General features: G+C 37.5%; 1 protein-coding gene across 3 annotated transcripts in view; it reads left to right on the top strand.

Annotated features, from left to right (window-relative positions):
* The window catches only part of TRAPPC12 (trafficking protein particle complex 12), a 55,213-nt gene extending 34,115 nt beyond the window's left edge, over positions 1-21,098 (top strand). For 2 of the 3 annotated variants that reach the window (XM_010566712.1, XM_010566711.1), the window contains 6 exons: positions 1,052-1,124; positions 4,900-4,973; positions 12,859-12,957; positions 18,391-18,491; positions 19,292-19,379; positions 20,756-21,098. In XM_010566712.1, the coding sequence (XP_010565014.1) occupies positions 1,052-1,124; positions 4,900-4,973; positions 12,859-12,957; positions 18,391-18,491; positions 19,292-19,379; positions 20,756-20,998 (678 nt within the window). In that variant the 3' untranslated portion in view covers positions 20,999-21,098. The remainder of the gene's footprint in view (positions 1-1,051; positions 1,125-4,899; positions 4,974-12,858; positions 12,958-18,390; positions 18,492-19,291; positions 19,380-20,755) is intronic. The other variant, XM_010566714.1, reaches the window with a different exon arrangement.
* Positions 21,099-21,315: the final 217 nt, after the last annotated feature.

Raw genomic sequence — 21,315 nt, 5'->3', positions numbered from 1 at the left:
GTACTGATTGCTCTTCATTGGCTGTAGAAGGCACCAACACACTGTCTGAGGCCAGATGAATTCTACCTGTCTTTGCTTTGGAGGATTTCCTGGGTTGTTTTTAAGTGTTTGCTTACAAAGCACTGAGCACAATTGGAATGCTTTGCTGGTGTAGGAAAAACCAATTACTTCTTATACTGACAGAAGCTGAGCGCTCTGTGTTCAGAAGTGCACTCAGTCCCCGGAAGAGGCAGTGCCTTATATTTCCCTAACCGGCTAACCACAGCGGCTGATTAAAGAGCAAGTGGCCTTAATGGTTTTTTGAAGGAAATCTCAAGCATTGTTCTACAACCACAGTTATAAATCTGTAACAGGAAAAATGGCGTGATCTGTGGGAATCAGAAAACAAATTTGGAGAAACTGTAATGGGATTAGAAAAAGGAAAGTTGACTTGCATTTCAGACGGAACCTTGCATGCATATTTTAAAAGTGCTTAAGACACAAGCTTCATTAAGTATACGTTTTCATTCTTCCAATAAAACAACAAATGTTCCATTCACTCAACAATTTAGATGATTTAAAATCTATAATAAATAAAAAGAAGCAGTAAAACCCAAACTTGGAGAAGGAAATTGCAGCAAGAACTAAGGGGAGTACTTCGTTAAGGACAAAAGGATGAAACCGGAGCCTATACTTAGGGTGGGGGAGTCAAAAGGCAGTAGCTTTCTATGAAAAAACAGTTTGACTTTCTTTGTGGTCATTAACATTCATTCTCTGGTGAAGCATATTTCATGTTTTGCTTAACAAAATGTGTATGTCCCTAGAGTGTGCTGACATTTAATGTTCTGTAAGTATCATAAACCTGAACTCTAGCATTCTTCTACCATACAATGGCTTTCTTACTTTGTGCAATTGATGTAGCTATGGTAATAATCAGTAATTTTGAACTGTACCTAGGTGAAGCATTCCTGCCTGAATTGGTTTACATATAGACTGTCAATTGTAGGTAATTTGCATTAAATATATAGTGCTGTTTAAACTCATGTTGGTTACTTTAAAAAATTTACTACAGATATTAGAAAATTTGGAACAAGGCTTAGCTGAAGATGGAAGTATGACTAGCATTACACAGGAGAACAGACAAGGTAGGTATTCTTTAAACATTTTTTTCACAGACAGTGTGTTTTTATCGCTTGCCTAAGTATGCCAGAAATTTTCACAAGACTGCCCCAGAGTTGTTAAAACAGTATTTTTGTAATCTCATAGCCTACTCAGCCTCTGAAATGATACACCTTGTACTTTTATTTGCTGGAATTAATTTCACAGTTTTGCCCTTGATCAAACTGATGCACTAAATCAATTTTTTTTCATACTTAGAAGAAACAAAGAACATGACTACTATCTTTTAGTGATGAATATTTAAGTGTATTGCTGTCGCAGGTAGATGGATGTTTCATCTTAAGCCTTGGCTGACTAGCTCCTCTCAGTCCTCATGTCTGAAATCCACTAATTTTTTTTACATCGAACTGCCATCATACTGGGGCTACGGGGCTACACTGGCCTAGGATGCTTCTACATAGATGGCTGAGTCTCACTGTAGCTACATGGTTCTTAGACTCCTGAAATACCTAATTCACTTTTTAGAATAAGATTTAGATGATATTAATCTACACTGTCATTTTTATGATTTTATATGCAATTACTTTTTTTCCTGTTACTTCTTAGTTGCTTAACTTCAGTAGTATAGGATACATTACTGCATAAAGAAGGGTCATCAGAACAAATTAGTTGTCCAAGCATTTTTTTTTAATGGAATTTATACTAATGAGGTCATTTGAGTACACTTAAGAATTGGACAAGAGGTGACATGTTGTTATGGATTGTATGGACCACTCATGGTGCCTAGCAAGTCAGAAACATCATACCAAGAAAACAAAAACCTTTCAGCTTCAGCTAACAGCTAATCTTACCAACTTCTTTCTAGGAAAACATTCACCTAGAGCTTGTGGGTAGTACAAGTCTGCCTCTGAGACAGGAAGAGGCCGAGTAGAGTTGTTAGCAGAGTTAAAAAATTATTATAAACAATTCCCTAAAACAACATTTATAAAGGGTGCAGGCCTGTTTGAACTCTTCTACCTGGTCTTCAAATTGGCTGGATGTAAAGCAGCTTTAATGTCTTATTGTACTTAATACACCATCTAGGTATGTCCTGAAAAAGTGAATGCACATGTGAGCTGAAATGAGGACAGAGCAGCATATATCATAAAGGCATTTTCAAATACAGTCAAATGAATACATTTACTACTCTTCTCAAAAGGGTTAGGAGAAAGAGAAATAATCTGATATTGAAGATTTATCCACAGCACTCCAGGAGTTTCTGTTCATCTCTCTTTGTATCTACTATTCTTCTTGCATCTCTTCTCCTACTCACTTTTTCCCTGTTATCAGCCCCTTTCTACCATCATTTTTGTCCTTATTATCCCCACATTCTTTTCTTTTTTACCCCTTTAAAACCAAGACACTGATCCCCCTTTAAGGTATAAGGACTTCTTCCTAGCTGTGTCATAATCCTGTGTCCTGCAGTCTGCCTCACTTGTGAGTTTCTGGCTCCTTGCTTTTCCTCTCTGCTGCTGCTTTAGAGCTGAGATAAGCTCAGGAGGAGGCATAGTTAGAAAAGCAGCAGCTAGTACTTACCAAGGGACAAGGCTGCTGAAAATTTGGAGAGATCTTCATGTGTCTACTGTGCCGCTGCCTGTAGGTTTAAGACTGCCAAAAAGCCCATGGGACCTTTGCAGAGATTGTTGACTGCTATTTTCTGTGGAGGTCAGCCAGGTCTGCTCCCTGTCTGCTTCTTTGCTGCATTTGGAGCTCTAGGAGGCTGATAATGTTTTTTTTTTATGTGAGACTAGCTGAAGCAAACCTTGTTAACTTTATGTGAAGACAGCTTTAATTCATTATGGGGATTATGCTTAGCATGTAATTTCCTTATTGCTGGTGTAAGAAGGTGCCACACCGTTGGAGTTATCATGTACATCTCCTCTAGTCTGGAACAGAGCACCTCATTTGCCAGTTTTTCAACAGGCAGGGAGATAAAGCATTGCACCGCTTGCCTGGTAACACATTCTCTAAGATGCCAATTTTGCAACTTCTCAGTGCACAGAGCTGCTTTTGAAATGAATGGCAGTGTGGAGTATGGAGTCCTTGATAAGTAACAAAGAAAAACAAATGCGTAGGGTGGAAGCATGGATGCATGGACCTGCAGCGTAGGTTTCAGGCATTTCAGTAACACACAATAATCAGCTGTTGGCTTTTTGATTTTGTTTACTGCTTTGCAGGTTTTCTTTAACCCCTTTCTGCCAGTGCTAAGAAGCGTCATCGCACAGGGCTATGCAGTTTCCAGATCAGGTGCCTGTTCAGTTTATAGCACAGACTGAAGACATCTGGTCTGTCTGCTTTGCAGTCCTTTTTGAGAACTGTATCTGGTGCTATTGGATTGTTAACAGGAAACCTAGATGTCTCCACTGCAGGAATCAACATCTAATTTTTTGTCACCTAAGTCCTAAAAAGCTGAATGTGGTTACCAAACTGTGAGGACATGTGAAAAGGAGAGATTAACATAAGTGAAGTAATCCAGGAGAGTTATTTAATTGTGTCCAGGTTTTACAGACACCCACAAGGAAAGAAAAATAGAAATGTATCATAAAATATTTGCTCATGGTTAACATCATCCTCTCCATTAATCGCAGTAGGGATGTGTGATCAAGGGGGAATTTCTAAAACAAAAGCTAGGAGTAATGAATGATTTTAAGGTACGGTGGATTAAATATTGGATTCAGTCTTGGGCCCCACATTATACCCCTCTTTTGAAAAAGATCATTTGGGAATATTCATGGATTGGGTTTTTTTGTTGTTTTGATGTTGGAGAGGATTGAAGGAGTTTTTTATTTTTAGGAAGGGGAGTAGACATTTCACCAAGCTCTCTTCTTATTTGTAATGGCATTTATGTGTGCTGAAAGAATTATCTATGTGACCTGCCATGCTTTCATCAGAGACTACATTATTGATACAAATGAGTGGTCCCAGTTATCACAATCTCACTGAAATAGCCTCTTTTCCCTTTCCTCCCCCCTTCTCGAATCATTATAGTGACCTTGACAGCTGATTGACAGAGATACATTCCTTTTCCAAATGTGCTAAATTAATACTCCTAATGTTTATTTTTGAGGATTAGAGGAATATTTCTAGCATTGATCTATGGTACTGTAACACAAGAGAAAATAAGGATCTATGTGAACGATTCTCTTACAACATCAGGAGTCAGTCTGCAAAGCAAGAGAGAGAAATCTGCTGCTGCAGCTTTTAATGCCTGCAAGCTCCAGGAGCATGGGGAAAGCAGACAGGCTTGGCAGATTTTTTCCAGCATATCTCTAAGCCAGAGGCAAGCACAAACAGTCCCAGACTCAGACAGTTCTCACCCTGCATGTTTTGGCTCTGAAATGACATTTTAGCTATGTTTGATTTTTGAATTTATCACATTTAATGCTGTAGATTACATGTTTTTAAACTGACGCTCATTATCATTTGAATCTTTTTATGCACCTTTTGTTCTGGTATTAGAAAATGCATGGCTTCTTTTGGTGTTTAATATTTGGCCTGAACTCAAAGCTGAGCTGCTGTCTGTTGCTCTGCATTGTTGTATTGTGTATGGTCCCCAGAGCCGCTTCAGCAGTTCCCTCAGAGAGATGCAGAATTTTCTGTCTGATGGTGCAGCGTGGCTGAGAATTAAAAATTCTAGACTAAAACACAGTGGTGTTAACGAGGGAGATCTTTCAAAATAGTAATTCATAGGACCAATAATTGATGGCAAGAAAGAACCTCTAATTTATTTGTGCAAATTCACAAGCTGCTCTTATTTTGCAGCCTCTGTTCAGCTGTGGAGGTCACGTCTGGGCCGGGTGATGTACTCCATGGCAAACTGTCTGCTAATGATGAAGGTATGTGGGTGGCAGCAACTGCAGAGGTACCGTATATTCCAGAATAGAATGTCAGCGAAAGAGCAGGAGAATTACTGGTGCATAGATGAGGGAAGACTACCTGACTGTACATGGAGGTTTTGCTTAGTGAAGAATTAATTAGACTTAATAATGTCTTATTTAATAGATAACCATTTGCAGTAATGTTCTTTGGGAACATATCTATACTTATTTCTTCCCAAATCATCCTGGAGAACATGCAATAACAACAAAGAATTTGCATTTTTAAATTGAATTTTTCAAACGCTTAACTAAATGCTGTAATTAAAAGCAATTATGTGCTTTGTCTTTTTCAAACTGTGCACTAGGAATGTTGCTCTGTTTGTGAGGATTAATAATACTGTAGCCTTGGTATATGATGAAGATCCAGAATATCTAAATAGATCCTCCCTTGTCAACCTATCTCAATTGTAAGATATCTTCTTTTAAGTTTAAATCCTCACTAGTGCATAGGGGTGGAAGAGAAAGGAATAAAAGCAAAAGTAACAAGCTTTCACTGTCGGGTTTTTTTCCCCTTGATTCCTCCTTACTTTTTTAAGCAATCTTACTCCATTTGGTGCAACACTCTTAGTTTCTCCATGTACTCAGGAAGTAGAAATAAAACAACTTCTGCCTTTCACCTCATGGTCGGGGAAATAGGCATATAGCCATTCTGAGCTTGCAACAAACTGCTGTTATCCTGAGCTTAACTGTACTTCACAAATCAATGAGTGGCAACAGCCTCGGAGCAGAGCTGTCAGCAGTATAATCTTCAGAGGTGAAGATTTGCACTCCGTGCTCCCTGCTCTTTGATTGCCCAAGGTCATGACAAACCTGACCCTCTGATGTTTACTAAGCTAATTCCCAAATGGTGCTCCGTTCTTAATATTACAATACCTCAAAAAGCATGCTTTTTTTTAGATAAGATCCAGTTATCCAAATACCGCTTTATATGAAATGGAATATCCTTTTTATGAGAATTAGGGAAAACAAAAATTTGTATTCATAATGATATTGCAAGCAGAACATTTCTGTCTTGAATAGAAATAATTGTCCATTAAACCATGAGGTGTTTTTAAGAATTAGTAAGCGTTTGTGTTTTGAAGTAGATACTTGACATAGGTTCAGTTTTCAAGGAACTGTCTTTTTCAAAAAGCAAGTGGAGAAAAGCACAAGTTGCCATCCCAAATTAAGTAGAATATATGAATAAGAAAATGGTGGTAATACATTTTTTTTTTCAAGAAGTTCATTTTACTTTTGACTGTGAATTGTTTTTAACACTTCCAGTGTTTTTCTTCTCGTGTACACACAAATTCATGTGCATGCATAGCTCTCACCTTTCTTCTGGTTTGGTCCTGTTAGTGCTATTGTCTTCTAGTAATAGAAATATATTTGTGAATAATGATTACCACCTTTTTGGAAATAGTACTTCAGAAGTACTGCAGCTCAGATACTTCTGAAGACCAATTGTATTTAGGGCCTATCTCATAGCTGTTAAGTTAGAAATTTACGGTTCCACAATAACTTCCAGATTACCCACAAATGCATGTTAGTGCATAATTACTTCCATCTTAAATTTGCATTTCAGTGCATTGGCTATGGAGTAGTTGTGAATCTCTCAGTTTTCAGAAATATTCCTGTATGGAGTAGTAGAGAGTTTTTAAGAAAGATTTTTTCAAACACAGTTATGTTGCAGTTAAAATCAGACTAGTACATGATGCAAATTTTTTCTGCTTATGTGACAGATCGTCTGTGAGAGAATTATATTGGTTATTTACAAATTTAATAATTTTTAAGACCATTGCAACATGCTGCAATGTTTTAAACTGCATCTTCTCCCCCTTCCAGAGTATTCAGTATGAAACTATTTCATTTTAAACACACTTTTGTTAATTCTTCCATGAACAATTATATTAATTGAACAGTTCCACATATTTATAATTTTTTGCTGTTGTGTAATACAATGTAAAAACTGCATTTGTTTTTATTAAAGTATTTCAAGTATATGTAATTTAAAAAAAAAAAAAACCACAACTGATTTCATTCTCCAAGTCAGTGCCATCTATTGCCATCTAGTGAATGTTTACAATATTGCAATATGGTTATATTTGATACCCAAATCCTATTAGGTGAATGGAATATCTTATGCTATTAGTAGATTAATAATAATTATTTATTAAAGTAAAACTATGTGACATTGGTATAAAAAAAGAAAAACTGATTATCGTATTCTTACTAACCTCTTTCTATGGCCAAAAAACTTCAGTAGTATTTAATAGGGAACAATCTTGTCAGGATTGACTTTTGAAAATAAAATAAAAAAAAGACTTTGATTAGATGTTGGGCCTATAACTATTTAAATCTATTTCAGTTATCCTCAATTCTAATTACATTTATTTCATGTCATCTCTCTTCTGCATTACTTATGTGACTCAAGGAATTCTCTTTATGTAGCACAATGATTCTTGTCTTTTTAAATATGGCCTCATTAGTTTCATAGCTAAACATCTCATTAAATTATTGAGATGGAGGGGAATATTGTTTTGGAGTGAGTGAGGTGCAAAGGTGATTCACCCAAACTTGCCCAGGAAACCTATAGCGGAATAGGAAATTAGTCATATGTTCCCTTTACCCTGGAACCATCTTTCCTAGGTACTGAATTCTGCCTGCTGTGTCCCTTTATCTGTGTGACCGATGATACAGTTTGGTAGCAGTTTACATCAGTCTTACTATACTTTTTTTCCTGTTCATCCCCTTCTCTTTGTCCAGTGTTTCTTAAATGTATTCTGGCTTCCTTCTGTGCACCACTTTTGGACTTAACCAAGTGGCAAAAACAAAGAAGTGGTGGATCTTGGTTATATCAACTGAATCTGCTTTTCCTATTTCATGTGAAAAAGGGGCAATTTAAGGGAGGAGGTGGAAATACAGCAGGAAGGGAAGGGGAGACCATGTAAAGTGTCACTGTAGACTTCCATTTACAAGAACTGTGGGCTTAAGTCACTATGAAAGTATACCCTGAATATAGCAGCATGAGGGAATACTCATTTAAAATGCAACTGATGATGTGCATTGCTTCATTTCAACAATCTAATTGCAAAACGTCTGTCATTTTACTAAATCACCATGGAAGTGTCTTGAAAACTTTTAAAGTTCTTTTCATCTGAGCTAAAATCACTTTTGACATTATCTTACCAGACTTCTACCTCTCTGAGGAATAAACACTTAAGTACTTTCTATATATAAGTGCACTCTAATTAAAGACACATTTTGCACTTTTTAGATTTTTTTCAGTGTTGTCTTAGCTTTTGTAGAACTTGCCCTTCGTAAAAACAAAAGCATTAGAATTGATTTTAGTTTGGGTCTAATACAATTAAAACTGTACAAAGAAGGAGGTAGCAGCTTGTACTAGTGATGTGAGGGACTGATGCCTAAGGACTTTGGTTCCTCTGTGATTTAAAGGAGAAAGACTGCATGAATCATCGTGTCTTTTGCCTAACTGTGCTGCAGTACTGCTCTTTGGATTCATAACACTGTGAATCTCTGCTTTCATAACCCTTCCACAAGTACACTAGAGAGGAAGGATAAGTTATCCCTGTCCTCTCTTCCCAAAATAGAGTATTTATGAACTATACACTTTGTATAACTGAAGCTGATTTTTAATCTAGGGTTTATTGAACCTCCTCTCAGCATTCCACACATCATGGTCATTTATGCTTATTTCTAATTAATATTTTAAGTACTTAAGGTGGTGGTGGTGAGGGAAACATGAAAACGTGTAATGCAGTGACTATGAAGGAAAGTACAGTTATACTGCAGTGCATTAAAGGAAAAACAAACCCCGCTTGCTATTTTTGTGCAAGCAGATCCAATGGCTTACTAGAACTATTTTGGATAAGTATATTCAATGTTAGCTCCGAATTTTCATAATAAAAGAGATTGTGAATTATAAAACAATAGGCCAACTCTCATTCATATCCTGAATTGTGTAACTTCAGTCCTTCTTTTGGGATTTTTTTATGAAGTGTGGAAAATCTGAGGGCTCATAATCTTTAGAAATTAAAGACCATGACAATACATCAGCCCCACCTTTAAGATCACAAGCTGTAGTCATTGAGTTTTTTACTGGCAGTACTTAATATGTCATACTCCTCATAACCACAACTTGTATCAACCAAGACTTCGCTTCTCTAGGAGGGTCTCTATTTATCATTCTCTCAGACAATTTTTCTTATACCATGTAACATTAGGAAAGCTGGGAATGAAAACAAAGTCTTTAGTAAATGAGACCAAATCTCATCTACTTTACAATACGCTCCTTCGGAAGGAAATGTCAGATAAGATGCTTTTATAACTTACATGGAATAGTATCATTCTGTATCACATGTAGGATACTCTAGAAATCTACTACTGCTTCCATGATAGTGGGGGGGGAAGAGTAAATGCATGTAAAACTCACTGTGGGATCCTGGAGTAACTGCAAAAGGAGGCTGTGTTTAGAAGTGAGCCTGGATATTGTGATGATGTTTTATAGTTTCATCCTGCGGCCGTCCTTGCCTATGCTTAAGGGTGGCTTTGGACATGCATAAGTTGGTCTCCTGTCATCTCCTGGAGGAAGTGGGTCCCATTCCTGTGATAGGTACTGTGAAGCATGGGGTATATAAGCACAGATGCTGTGTGCCGTGCCGTGGTATGGAAACAGGGTGCCATATCCACAAATACAGTGCATAGACTCTTAATGCTTTCCCTCTATTCTCACATTTTAGGAGGTGTGAATGTTTATGTACTCCTAGTTATAATGCATATGGTGATGTACAGTCACTGCATAGGGAATGCAAAAAGGGAGGAGGGTTTCTTTGCCTGACTAGGCCAAGTCCATGAAGCCCCCGCAGCGTGGGCCTCCAAGACGTTACTTGGCTGCTTGTTCCTACCAAGGCTGGCTACTACCTACACTAGGGAGCCTGTGGTGCTATAATTGTGCAAACAGTGCCCCCTCGTGCAGCTGCTCCTGGCTGAGACTTTTCTGCAGTCAATTCATGCGAAGCTGTAAACTAAGCTGACAGAAGCACTGTTCTATCAGCTTAACTGCATGATCTCCTGAGAGCTGTTTTTACATCAGTTTGGGGATGTGACAGTAAAGGCCCCGTCCCTCATGGTTGTGCTATGCACCTCTGTTGTGTAGCCAAAGCCTTAGAGTGTGCGTGAGACTGAGCGCTGGGTAAGGGGCAGCTTTAGACCACAGAATGGAAGGCATCGAGCACAAAAGCTAGAATTCGATACAATAAAATTATTTCTCCAGTGAGCACATTTTATGCTTGAAGGGATAAAATTCACAGTCATAGATGATCCTTCAGATTTTATAAATGATGCTCTTGCCGATATTAATAGCTAATACAAGCATGACTGGGGTTCCTCTAAGGAGCCAGATCAGAGGGTCCCTATTACAAGTTTTTTATGGCTACTGAACACAGTGGGGACTCCATGATCAATGCAGTCCTTTTAGTGAGAGCTGTTACAGTGAAAATTGAGTTTTTCCTAAGTCATAAATTTGTGAAAAATTTTGGTAGCATAAATTTCATCACAGTTGAGTTCTGAATGCTGAATAAATCAGAATTTAAATAAATACATTTTTGTGTATGTAGCCCATTGTCTTTGCTCTGAACTCTTTCCATTACCAATAACAAGCATGAACATGGCAAGGCACACTAGAATTGGAATAAACTCTTAACTGTTCAGAATTAATCATTATAACCACAATATATAGGTTGTTTGCAAAAGAATGGTTCTGCAGAGTGCCTCCTGGGCTGTTTAAATCAGCCTCTACTATTGTAGGACGTGTAATTTCTCTCTTATATGGATGAGACTCCAAAGACTTCACTTGATTTTTTTGTGTGTATGACATAATTAGTATGTTCCAAATGGTGACCTGGTGCACAGGTCAAGTAGAACCATAGAATAGTTTGGGTTGGAAGGGGCCTTTACAGGTCACCTAATCCAACCCCCCTGCAATGAGCAGGGACATCTTCAACTAGATCAGGTTGCTCAGAGCCTTGTCCAGCCTCACCTTGAATGTTTCCAGGAATGGGGCATCGACCACCTCTCTGGGTAACCTGTTTCACCACCCTCATCATAAAAAACATCTTCCATATATCTAGTCTAAATTTACCCTCTTTTAGTTTAAAAGCATTACTCCCTGTCCTATTGCAGCAGGCCTTGCTAAAAAGTTTGTCCCCATCTTTCTTACAAGCCCCCTTGAACTACTGAAAGACTGTAATAAGGTCTCCCCAGAGCCTTCTCTTATCCAGGCTGAACAACCCCAACTCTCTGAGCCTGTCTTTATGGGAGAGATGTTCCATCCCTCTGATCATTTTTGTGGCCCTCCTCTGGACCAGCTCCAACAGGTCCATGTCTTTCCTGTGCTGAGGACTCTAGAGCTGGACAAAGGGTTCAATCCTTCTAAGTGTGACCTCAGGAAAAGAAATTCATTACACCTGGGGCACTTTGCCTCCTCAGACTAGGCAGGAGATGAAGGAAAAGTACCTTTACCAGTAGCTGTGACCACATTAGGGACAAGTGAAATGAGTACTATAATTTGACCAAGAAAAATGGTAGTGTAGAGAGTATCCCAAGATGTCTGTGCAGTTCTGAAAGATTATTCTTTGATGTCTTTTGCTTCCTAACACTTGCCACAAATTCTTGTATTAAGCTGAAGGGCAGGACTGTAAGGAAGCACCAGATCAGTACAGCACAGAGAGTCTTCTGTCTTTGCATATGCCTGGCTTTTATAAGCAAAGGCAGGCTTTCTCTGTCTCTGCTTGGGATTTCTCCAAGAAGCTATATCTGATGCTAGTGCAACCCTGTGCCCCATGAGTGTACCTACTATGTGTCTTCCAGTCAGCGTAGAGCACGTGCAGAGTTTCTCATGTATGCCTGCCAAAGACCATGTAGCCAGGCTCTAAAAGTCATTTACTGCCCAGACCATTGAATTACTGTGGTTTAACCATGAAACAGCTGGACTGCAGTAACCAGTCACATGGGCATTTCCTTCTGTGGGAAGTGGGACCATGAGTTTGTTTAATCTTCTGTCACTGGTCATTATCTGGAGGGCGCGTTTGCACTGTGTCTTGAGCAGGCAGATCTCAGAGCTGCCACTTGCCAGCGAGCTCTTTGTGCAGGCGTGTGTGTGTTTGGGGTCACTTGCAAAGCTTTCTGGAGTTCAGAACCAGGCCAGCCCTCACTTAGTTTTAGCACAAGTCAGTTTTCTATTTAGAGTACCTGCTCATTTTCCTTTTACATGGTAGGGTAGAAGGGAATAAGGGTTTGGGTGGAGGGATAGAAAAGGTCTTGCTTCCCTTGGCAGTAGTGCTAGTTTGTCATCTGAAAATGTGCATGAATTGCAGCTTCTCTCACGTTATATTTTTCACAAGTTAAGAGCATTTGCACAGGCAGTTCCCAAAGCTTCAGAACATAGTTTGTTAAATCATGTGAATTATACATATATTTGAAACATGAGACACTTCTCAAGTATGTATACCCCAGTCACACAGAAGGCTTTCAACTTTCATCCTAAATCATAATCTAAGCTGAAGAGGAAATGCTGAGGGTTTTTTTGTTCTTGGCATTTAGCTACAAACAGAATATGATCCAGTTGAAAAGAAAAAAAAAATCTCCTGTGTATGCAGTTCCAGTATAACTGAGAAAAGACCAATATAGTCAGCTACTAGTGCCTGCAGTGATAGGTAGAAATTCTGTCCCACTGACAAGTTGCAATTACTTTAATTCTGTTTGATTGTGTCTTTAACAAGAAGGCAACATAAAGGCTGAAGAATGCTGAGCTTAAATATCTGGTCATGTGCTTTTCACCCCTTAGGACTACGTGCTTGCTGTAGATGCTTACCACACTGTCATCAAATATTACCCACAGCAAGAGCCTCAGCTGTTGAGTGGAATTGGAAGGATTTTCCTTCAGGTATGCATTTTATTCTAAGTCTGCTAGGTAATATTGCTGTTGACAGCTATGTAGTGAATAATTGTTGCATTTAAAACTGCAGCTATTTTTATAGGGCATGTATCAAACTGTAGAGGCAGTGGTCAAAACAAACAAAAAAATTCTATCATGTGATACTAATTAAAGTTGGGAAATATAAAGCACCTATAATATTAAAAGTACATGCATGTATATTAGCAAACAGAGAACACACTGTAGAAAACTATGCAATAATTTAATCAGAGCAATATCCTGCTTTCCGTAAAACTAATGGTAAAGCTCCCATTGACTTCAGTGAGCCAGAATTTCACTAAAAATCTATTTCTCACTGCCTCAAACTGCATGCAGCTCTCAGTCATACTGTATAACTGCCATCTTCATCTAGAAAAAAATTGAGTTTCCTTCTTTTGTCCAGGTTTTATCCCTGAGAAGACAGGGGAGGGCACATTAAAAGAAAAAACAGGACTGCACAAGTATAATAAATTTCCATGTAGCTATGTACTTATGATAATAGGTAAAAAAAGGTGTAAGTGCAGTAGTACTTTTTTGTTTATCAGAAAATGATGCATCTAAATAATTAGTATCTGATTATTTTAATTTTTAGTATCTCACAACTTCTTTGCTGTTCTTTCATATTTCTGATACCAATATTTCAAACTTTTCCTTTTTTATCTACTTCCTTTTATTACTTACTATAAATCTAATTCTGAGTTGTGGAATATTTACAGACAATCTCATCTGTGGCATTCATGTCATAAAATTATATTGAAATGGTATAATTTACTCTTGATAGATAATTAAATCATTAATATTGTTTGCTTGAAATCATAGAGTGTTATTCAAACTCACTTACAGATTTTCAGTTCTCAACAGGAAAATGTTTTCACAGTATGGTAGACATGTTTGTCTTTAAAAGTCTCTGGTTTGAAGTGGATCTCCATCACTATAGAGTAATTTTATGATACTGGCTGCGTGCATTAACTGTTACCTAAATAAGCAACCTAGTAATTATGCATATTAAAGAATGGTACTGTAAATATGCATAATACTATTGGAAATACAAGTTATTAATAGTTCTGGTCTTACTGGGAAAACAACTGGGTATGTTACTGGTACTGCCTTGCTGACAAGAGTGTCTGCCATAGTGTCACACTCTCCAGTCTGTTAGTAACTCGCTTTGCTATAGAAAAATTTTCACTCTCAGGAGGAAAGCATCTCCTAACTTCAGAAAGAATTACATCCATCCAATTCCAAAAGTGGTGTTCACAGGCTCCGTACGCAGTCATTTGAAGTCATTGACCTCTGCGATGTTGGCTGTGACAACAGGCCTTTCGTATTTAGTGGTCTTACTATCAGAACTGGACATAGCAAAAGGGAGTATGAGGAGCCCTCGGTATTTTCATGTGATCCTAGATAGTAGTTAATAAAAAGCATCACTTCTAAATTCAGATGTTTTCCTTTCTTCTAGCACCTTAAGGAGATAAATTTTTATTGTTTGGCACGTTGTCTTTTTTTGTGACAAAATATTCAGCTCTGTCTGGAGGGTTCGGTTGCAACAGATGCAAGATTTTGATGTTTTACGAGAAATAAGCAGTGTGCAGGTAAACAAAACCAAGAAGTTCAAATTAAAGAAGGATAAATGTGTTGCAGGCCTGGGCACCATCATTTTGGTAAGATCACTGTGCAGTATGTGTGCACTGTTGAAGAGGCACTCTGAAAAAAAAATAAAACATCTTGCAGGTAAAGTGGGAAAGCCATTTTCTCATATTCAAATGCCACAAACATTCTCAAAAACAGGTAGTGATTCCCAAATAACCTCAGACTGTTCTGTTAACTTTGAACATTACCCAAGAGAGGCACAAGGGAGCCAGATTTTAGGTGCTTATCAGTCACAGGTACTGTTTGACAATAGATATCACACATGAAACAAAGCAATAATGTAGAATGAAGTGTAAGTCAGGACTTAAACAGGGAAAAAAGGTAACCTTTTTTCAACATATAAAACCTTACTTTGTGTGTCTTTTTTTTTTTTCATAATTAAATTGAGCTTACTAGTTTAAGGCACCATGTCTTCTTTATCTTCACATGTAGTGGGGCATAAAGAGGCCTAAATCTGATGTACGGCCTTTAGTTGTTGCCTTAATGTACGTGGGAAATGAGGATGAGAAGTGGAGAATGCAGGAAAAGATAGAGGCTATCACAGAGAAATTTTCAGAAGCACTGTAATTCTGTCAGCAATCACCTGACCTGTAAAACAGAAATTCACATGAGATGGGGAAACAGTGAATACATTTTAGTCTCTAGGATTATACTGTGTGTTGCTAATAGACTCTGCTTGCTGGCTGACCTATCCAAAATTGCCATTTAAATAACCACATTAAAGAATTTAGAAAGTGGAAAGCTGCCTGACCTTACCCTCTGCAACAGATTGCTGCAAAACAGAGTTAAAAGCAATAAATAAATCCTAGGAGTACTTAAGAAAAATAGCCTTGGTTTCCAGACAAACAACAGACTTAAGCGCATAGTATATTGGAGCTTCCTTGTTAGAAGATATGATTATTTGAGGTTAACAGAGGAATTTTCATTTTTATTCAAAGTGCTAATTATTATTAGATACTGAAGTCATGTTTTCTGAACTAAGTTAAATAAAATTAGGTGATGAAGACCACTTTAACATTTTAATGACTAATTAAAACTAATTCTTTCTTTTAAATGTTCTGCCAAAAAAAAAACCATTATAAACTGTTTCCCCTCAGTGGGCAAAATGAGAATTTAAAGTTTGGCATGTTTGCTGAGAAGATACTAGATGCTGCTAAGAAATGAGAACACTTCATGATCACAAATAAGGTGTGATTAGTCTCAGAGCATATTAGATTTGGACTCATCAAGCTCCCAGTGGAGCAAACTGGTAGCTTGCTTTAGAAATTGATTATTCTCATGGTTAGGGGCTTCCTTCTAATTTCCAGGCTAAAAATATTCAAGGACAGATTCATTTACACTTGAGCCAGCATTATCCTTTAGTTAAATGTAATTATTTTCTTGGTGGTTTATACTTCAGTGGTATTTATAGAGAGAAGTTGTATCCTTTGTCATTATAACTGAATGTGTAAGTTTTTAGAATGAATAATGTTTGTTTTGTTTGAGTCCAGTTACATAACATCTGGGAGAAATGCATCTGTTTCATTAGATAGACTATTAATGGGTATTCCATAAATGCTTTGGTAGCTGGAGAGTTGCATGTTTGAGTGCAGTGTACAATTGGATCATCCCCTAAAGGTAAAGAAGAATAATTTCTTTATGTTGTCAAGGGAGAAGTCTTGTGGTTAGAGGTAGCAGTATCTGTTATATTAGTGATGTTAGTAGGGCTTTGGATACTGCCACTCTGATACTCCTATAAGCAAATTGGGAAGAAATCTAGATGAAAGCTTAAGATGGATGTTTGCTGTGTCTGAAAAGTGTACTTGGAAAGTTGCTCACTGGTAGACTAGAAAGACTTGCTAGATGATCTTTTCCACCAGGATCTCTTTAGGGTTTGCAGTGTTTCTATTTTTTGGTTAGGTGCTTGTATGATGGAATTAGAAGCATGCTTGTAAAACATACGGATGATACTAAGCTGGGAGTGGTACAGACACTATGGAGGGCAGGATCAGAATGCAAAATAATCTTGTCAGGTTGAGAAACTGAAATGTTAAATTGGCTGTGATTCAAACAGCAAAGGCAAAATACTACCAAAGATTGGGAGTAATACACAAAAACAAAACGGGAAACAACAGCAAGGCACTGTTCTGTGGAAAGGAATTAGGCTAAGGGTAAGCAAACTACACATGAATAAACAAATCAGACTTCCAAAATACTGTGACATAAAAGCAAATCTCATATTCACATGTGAAACATAAAGTAATTCTTCCATTCTCACTGCTGGTGAGAGATCAGTTGGAGTGTTATGACCTCTTATGTGGGCAATTGGAGAGGATGTGAAGTAGCAGGAGAGAGTTAGAGAAGAACAGCAAGAATGATCAGAGAATCCAGAAAGCATTTTCTATGAGAAAGGGGTGAACACTGATTTGCTTGAAAATTGATTCTCATTCTAGAAGAAGAAACATAGGAGAAAGTGCAATAAAAATGTTCCAGTATGTAAAAGGCCATTAAGAAAGAGGACTTGTACTATTCTCCCTGACCACTATGGGTAGGACAAAAAGTTGAGGTAAGAAGTGCAGCAAAATAGACTTAGAGTGTATTTTCTAATACTAAGGCTATTTAAGAATTATGGAATAAGTTTCCTAGGGAGCTGTGTAATATTCACCATCTGAGAGCTTTAAGGAGACTTCAACACATTTGTCACAGACATTTTTGGTAATGTTGTCCTGTTCTTGAACAAACAAGTGATCTCTTGAGGGCCCCTTCAATCTCCCCACCTGAGGGCTGCCTGGTTTCCATGGCTTTATGTTCCTGAATTAGTTTAGTTTTACTCCTTTTGATAGATTTGGTTTACTCAGTACTAAGTTTTCTTCTCCTTCCATCTCTCCAGCCCTAAATTAAATACTGTATTGTGAAACGTTACCAAAAGTATGAGCGTATCCTTCTATGAAACATACATTGCTAACTTACTTATCAAAGGGGCCTTCTTCAAATATTTTTTTTTCATGTCAAATAGCAATGTATGTGACATACCCTTAGGTGAAATACCCCTTCCTTTCTAGGAATCCTTTTCCCCATCCCCCCTGCCATAAAATCTGCTCTTCTTTATGCCAGCTTTCAAATCCCTTATTCCTTCAGCCTGCATGATACACTCATAGGTATTTTTTAATCTGCAAAAGGACTGTCTCCCCGATACCCTCAGGGGCCCATTGCATTGGGGTTGTTTTCTGACCTGTTTTGGTCTCACGCACTGAAGTCATCCTGTGGTCCCTGGCTATGACCCATAAGCTGTGGGTTAACCGAGTATGGGTCCTACGCTAGCTGCCAGGCTACAGTATTCCAGTTCTCTTGCCTTATTGGCAGCTTCTGCCTGTGGGCAGCATCTGTCTTCACTTCTTGCAGAGTAACGCCCAGTCTCACTGGAAGTAATTCTGACCTTTTCTCATTTTCAGCTAATTTTACAAACTCTAGAGTCAGTTACAACAAACGAGGAGGTGGGGCACCCCTGCCATCCAGTCCATGAATGATCCACAACCCACAACTGAGAAACACTGCCTTAGATAAAACTGCCCATGCTTTTGGTGTTCTTTTCATGACCTTCATGTGGCTCTTCAAATACCTTGTTTGATAACAGATGTTACCCAGTCAGCTTGGTACCAAACAATTAGATAATGGACTTTGATATGTTTTCATGTTCTTATCCTTTGTAAAAGATATAATCAGGCTGGATCTCTTTTCTTCTTCTTGTGGTAACTTTCTTATGATTTTACTGTCTAGATTGGAGACATAAAAACTGCAGAAAAATATTTTCAAGACGTTGAGAAAGTGACTCACAAATTGGATGGACTACAGAGCCAAATTATGGTTTTAATGAACAGGTAGATAATTTAATAGCTAAATGAAACTTTAAAATATAGTTTTGCAAAGTATGCATTGTGAGCATTAAACTACCCTTGAGACAATCCCATTCTCTTTCTCTGTTTTATGTAACTACATCTGTCATAAGTGAGACTGAATAGCATATAGACCCAGGAGATCTGTATTACTTGGTACAGTCATATTATCCTGGATTGAAATTGTGATCCTTCAGTTGATTTTACAAAGCTTTTTCTCATTCTTCCAGGCATTGCATATTTTCACTCTGCTTTTTCAGTATACATTTGCATAAATAATTTTTAGGAAAGCAGAAGTTATTTTGGTCCCTTATCCTCCAGTCAGATCTGCTAGTAAAGTTACTGCCTGGTAGTTTCCAAGAATGCTGGAAAACATTGTAGTAAATCAAGCTGCATGATAGGGGACTCAGTTTGTAATGGTTAGCACATTGGCTTAATATATTTAGAAAATACTATTTAAAAGGGCTCTGAAAATTATATAGCGTGGCTAATTTCATGAAGAGAAATAATTCCAGGAAGAGAGTATCTGCATTTAAATTAATAAAAACACAATGAAGACTTGCTTTGGTAGGCAGAATATATAATAGCCAAATGATCCAAGTTGTCATTCCATTTGTCTGTAAATCAGTGTCTCCTTGCTGGTTGTAATTACACCGTGAAGAGCAAATGTCAGAAACTCTCACATCTATAACAGGAAAAATAAAAAATGGTGTCCATTCTTTTTAGAATATATTATCACCTTGGGTTTTTGAGGAGAACTCATTCATATGTCACTTACTTTCTAGAGCATTTCTCCACCTTGGTCAGAATAATTTTGCAGAAGCTCATCGATTTTTCACAGAAATTTTAAGGATCGACTCATCAAATGCTGTGGTAAATCTCAAATTGCTACATTTATAATGAACACCTAAATTATTCTCATAATGCTTCATGCGTGGATTTAATTAGTACCCAGAGTATGCTCAGAGCTTTGGAGAAAAATTGGATGTGGCATGTGTGCCAAAGGGGTTTTAGTATACATAAGGATAAGATACAAAATGGGATGGGAAATGAAGAACCAGTCTATATGAAGGGCATGAATACTTAGGCATGCATGTAGAAATTCTGAGACATTATGCTTTATGGGATCTTCGCAAAAGCGCTTCTTTTTGCATTCACTGTTTTTAGCATAGACATGCATGTCAGAAAAAGAAATGGCAGCTGCCAACGTATATAAGATTAACTTGATTTCACACAACATTGAAGGGATATTGTAATTTTAAACATGTCATTTTTAACACGTTGCATATCAGAGCCTTGGATTCCCATCACAAGAGGAGATCAAAGAGCTGTTTATTTACTTTCGGGTTTTCTACATTTGGCAGCTTTCAGTGCATGGTCATATAAAAGTGTTCCTAAGAACTGGGACAGCTTACCCCCAGTAGCCTGATCCAAGGCCATTTAAAGACTGAGGGGACTAAGTTTAAGAAACACATGAATTGCATCATTTTGCAGGCTGTAAAATTGTATTATAAATCACAGAAGATCAGTAAGGTTTCCTGAAGGGAGAGAAAAAAAGATTTTTTTAAAAAGGCTGTGTTCTTCCTTTATCTGCAGCTTTCAGAAAGTGTGAAAGTTTCTGCTGCTAAACATGTTATATGACTTTGTACTGTTGGAAACCTGTTCTGTGTGGTAAAGAAAATGGAACCTGACTTGATCATTTATGATGTATTTAGACTGACCTATTTGCTGAATTTACTTGAAGTCAGTTGTAGATGCCTTTGTGATAATTTCTTCCTGTTGCTTACGTGGATATTCTGTATGTAAGCCAGAGAGAAAAACACTTCTGAAGATATAGTGAAGTCATTGAAAAAAAAAAAAACGATGAAAATGACAGCATGTAGAGGCTCATGTAGTTTCTGAAATCTGTTTCAGCTGACTTTCAAAATTAACTGACTAATGTCCTATACTATTTATATTTCATTTTAGACTCTGTCTTTCAGAGTTTCAGCTCTTAGAAGTCAGCGGGTCATACTGGCACAGCATAAATCTTGAGAATAACAAGAGGAGTATTGGACTGTATGATTGATAATGTATTTTAGTTACTTGCACACACACACACACAAAATAGTAATTCTTAGCACATAGTAAATCTGTTGTAACTCCAGATGCTAGACTTCTTTTTTTCCTTCTCTCTCATCACTTGTAAATACATACATACATACATATATGTACACTTATTTATTTATTTACAATATATTTTTCTCTAGGCTAATAACAATGCTGCTGTTTGTCTTCTTTATCTGGGAAAACTGAAGGATTCCCTCCGGCAATTGGAAGGAATGGTTCAGCAGGACCCTAAACACTACCTGCATGAGAGTGTTCTCTTCAACTTGACAACTATGTATGAACTGGAGTCATCTCGCAGTATGCAGAAGAAGCAGGCACTTTTAGAGGCTGTAGCTATCAAAGAGGGTGATAGCTTTAATACTCAGTGTCTCAAGTTAGGATAGATCATTTCCAGCTAATTTTTTTCCAGCAAGGCTGTTTTTTTTAAATTGTATATACTCTTGCTAATGTGTAAATGTGAAATAAAATCTATTCCATTATGAATATTCAGTGGCATTACTGCAGAATCTGTTGTCTCTAGCAGTCCTATCATTGTGAAGACTTTGTGCTGACCTAGAGCCAGCTTCATCTTGAGAAGTCTATTACTATTTAGTTATTCTTCATTACAGTGTACTAATATATACACAGTCAACTACTCAGAATTTTTATAAGAAAAACTGAATTTGACCTTATATTGTCTTGATGATTGTTACAGCTTTTC

The sequence above is a fragment of the Haliaeetus leucocephalus genome, unplaced genomic scaffold (assembly GCF_000737465.1).
Source record: "Haliaeetus leucocephalus isolate CR32 unplaced genomic scaffold, Haliaeetus_leucocephalus-4.0 Scaffold217, whole genome shotgun sequence".
NCBI lineage: Eukaryota > Metazoa > Chordata > Aves > Accipitriformes > Accipitridae > Haliaeetus > Haliaeetus leucocephalus.
Note: the sequence above shows the minus strand (reverse complement) of the source record. Positions and strands in the feature narration are given on the sequence as shown.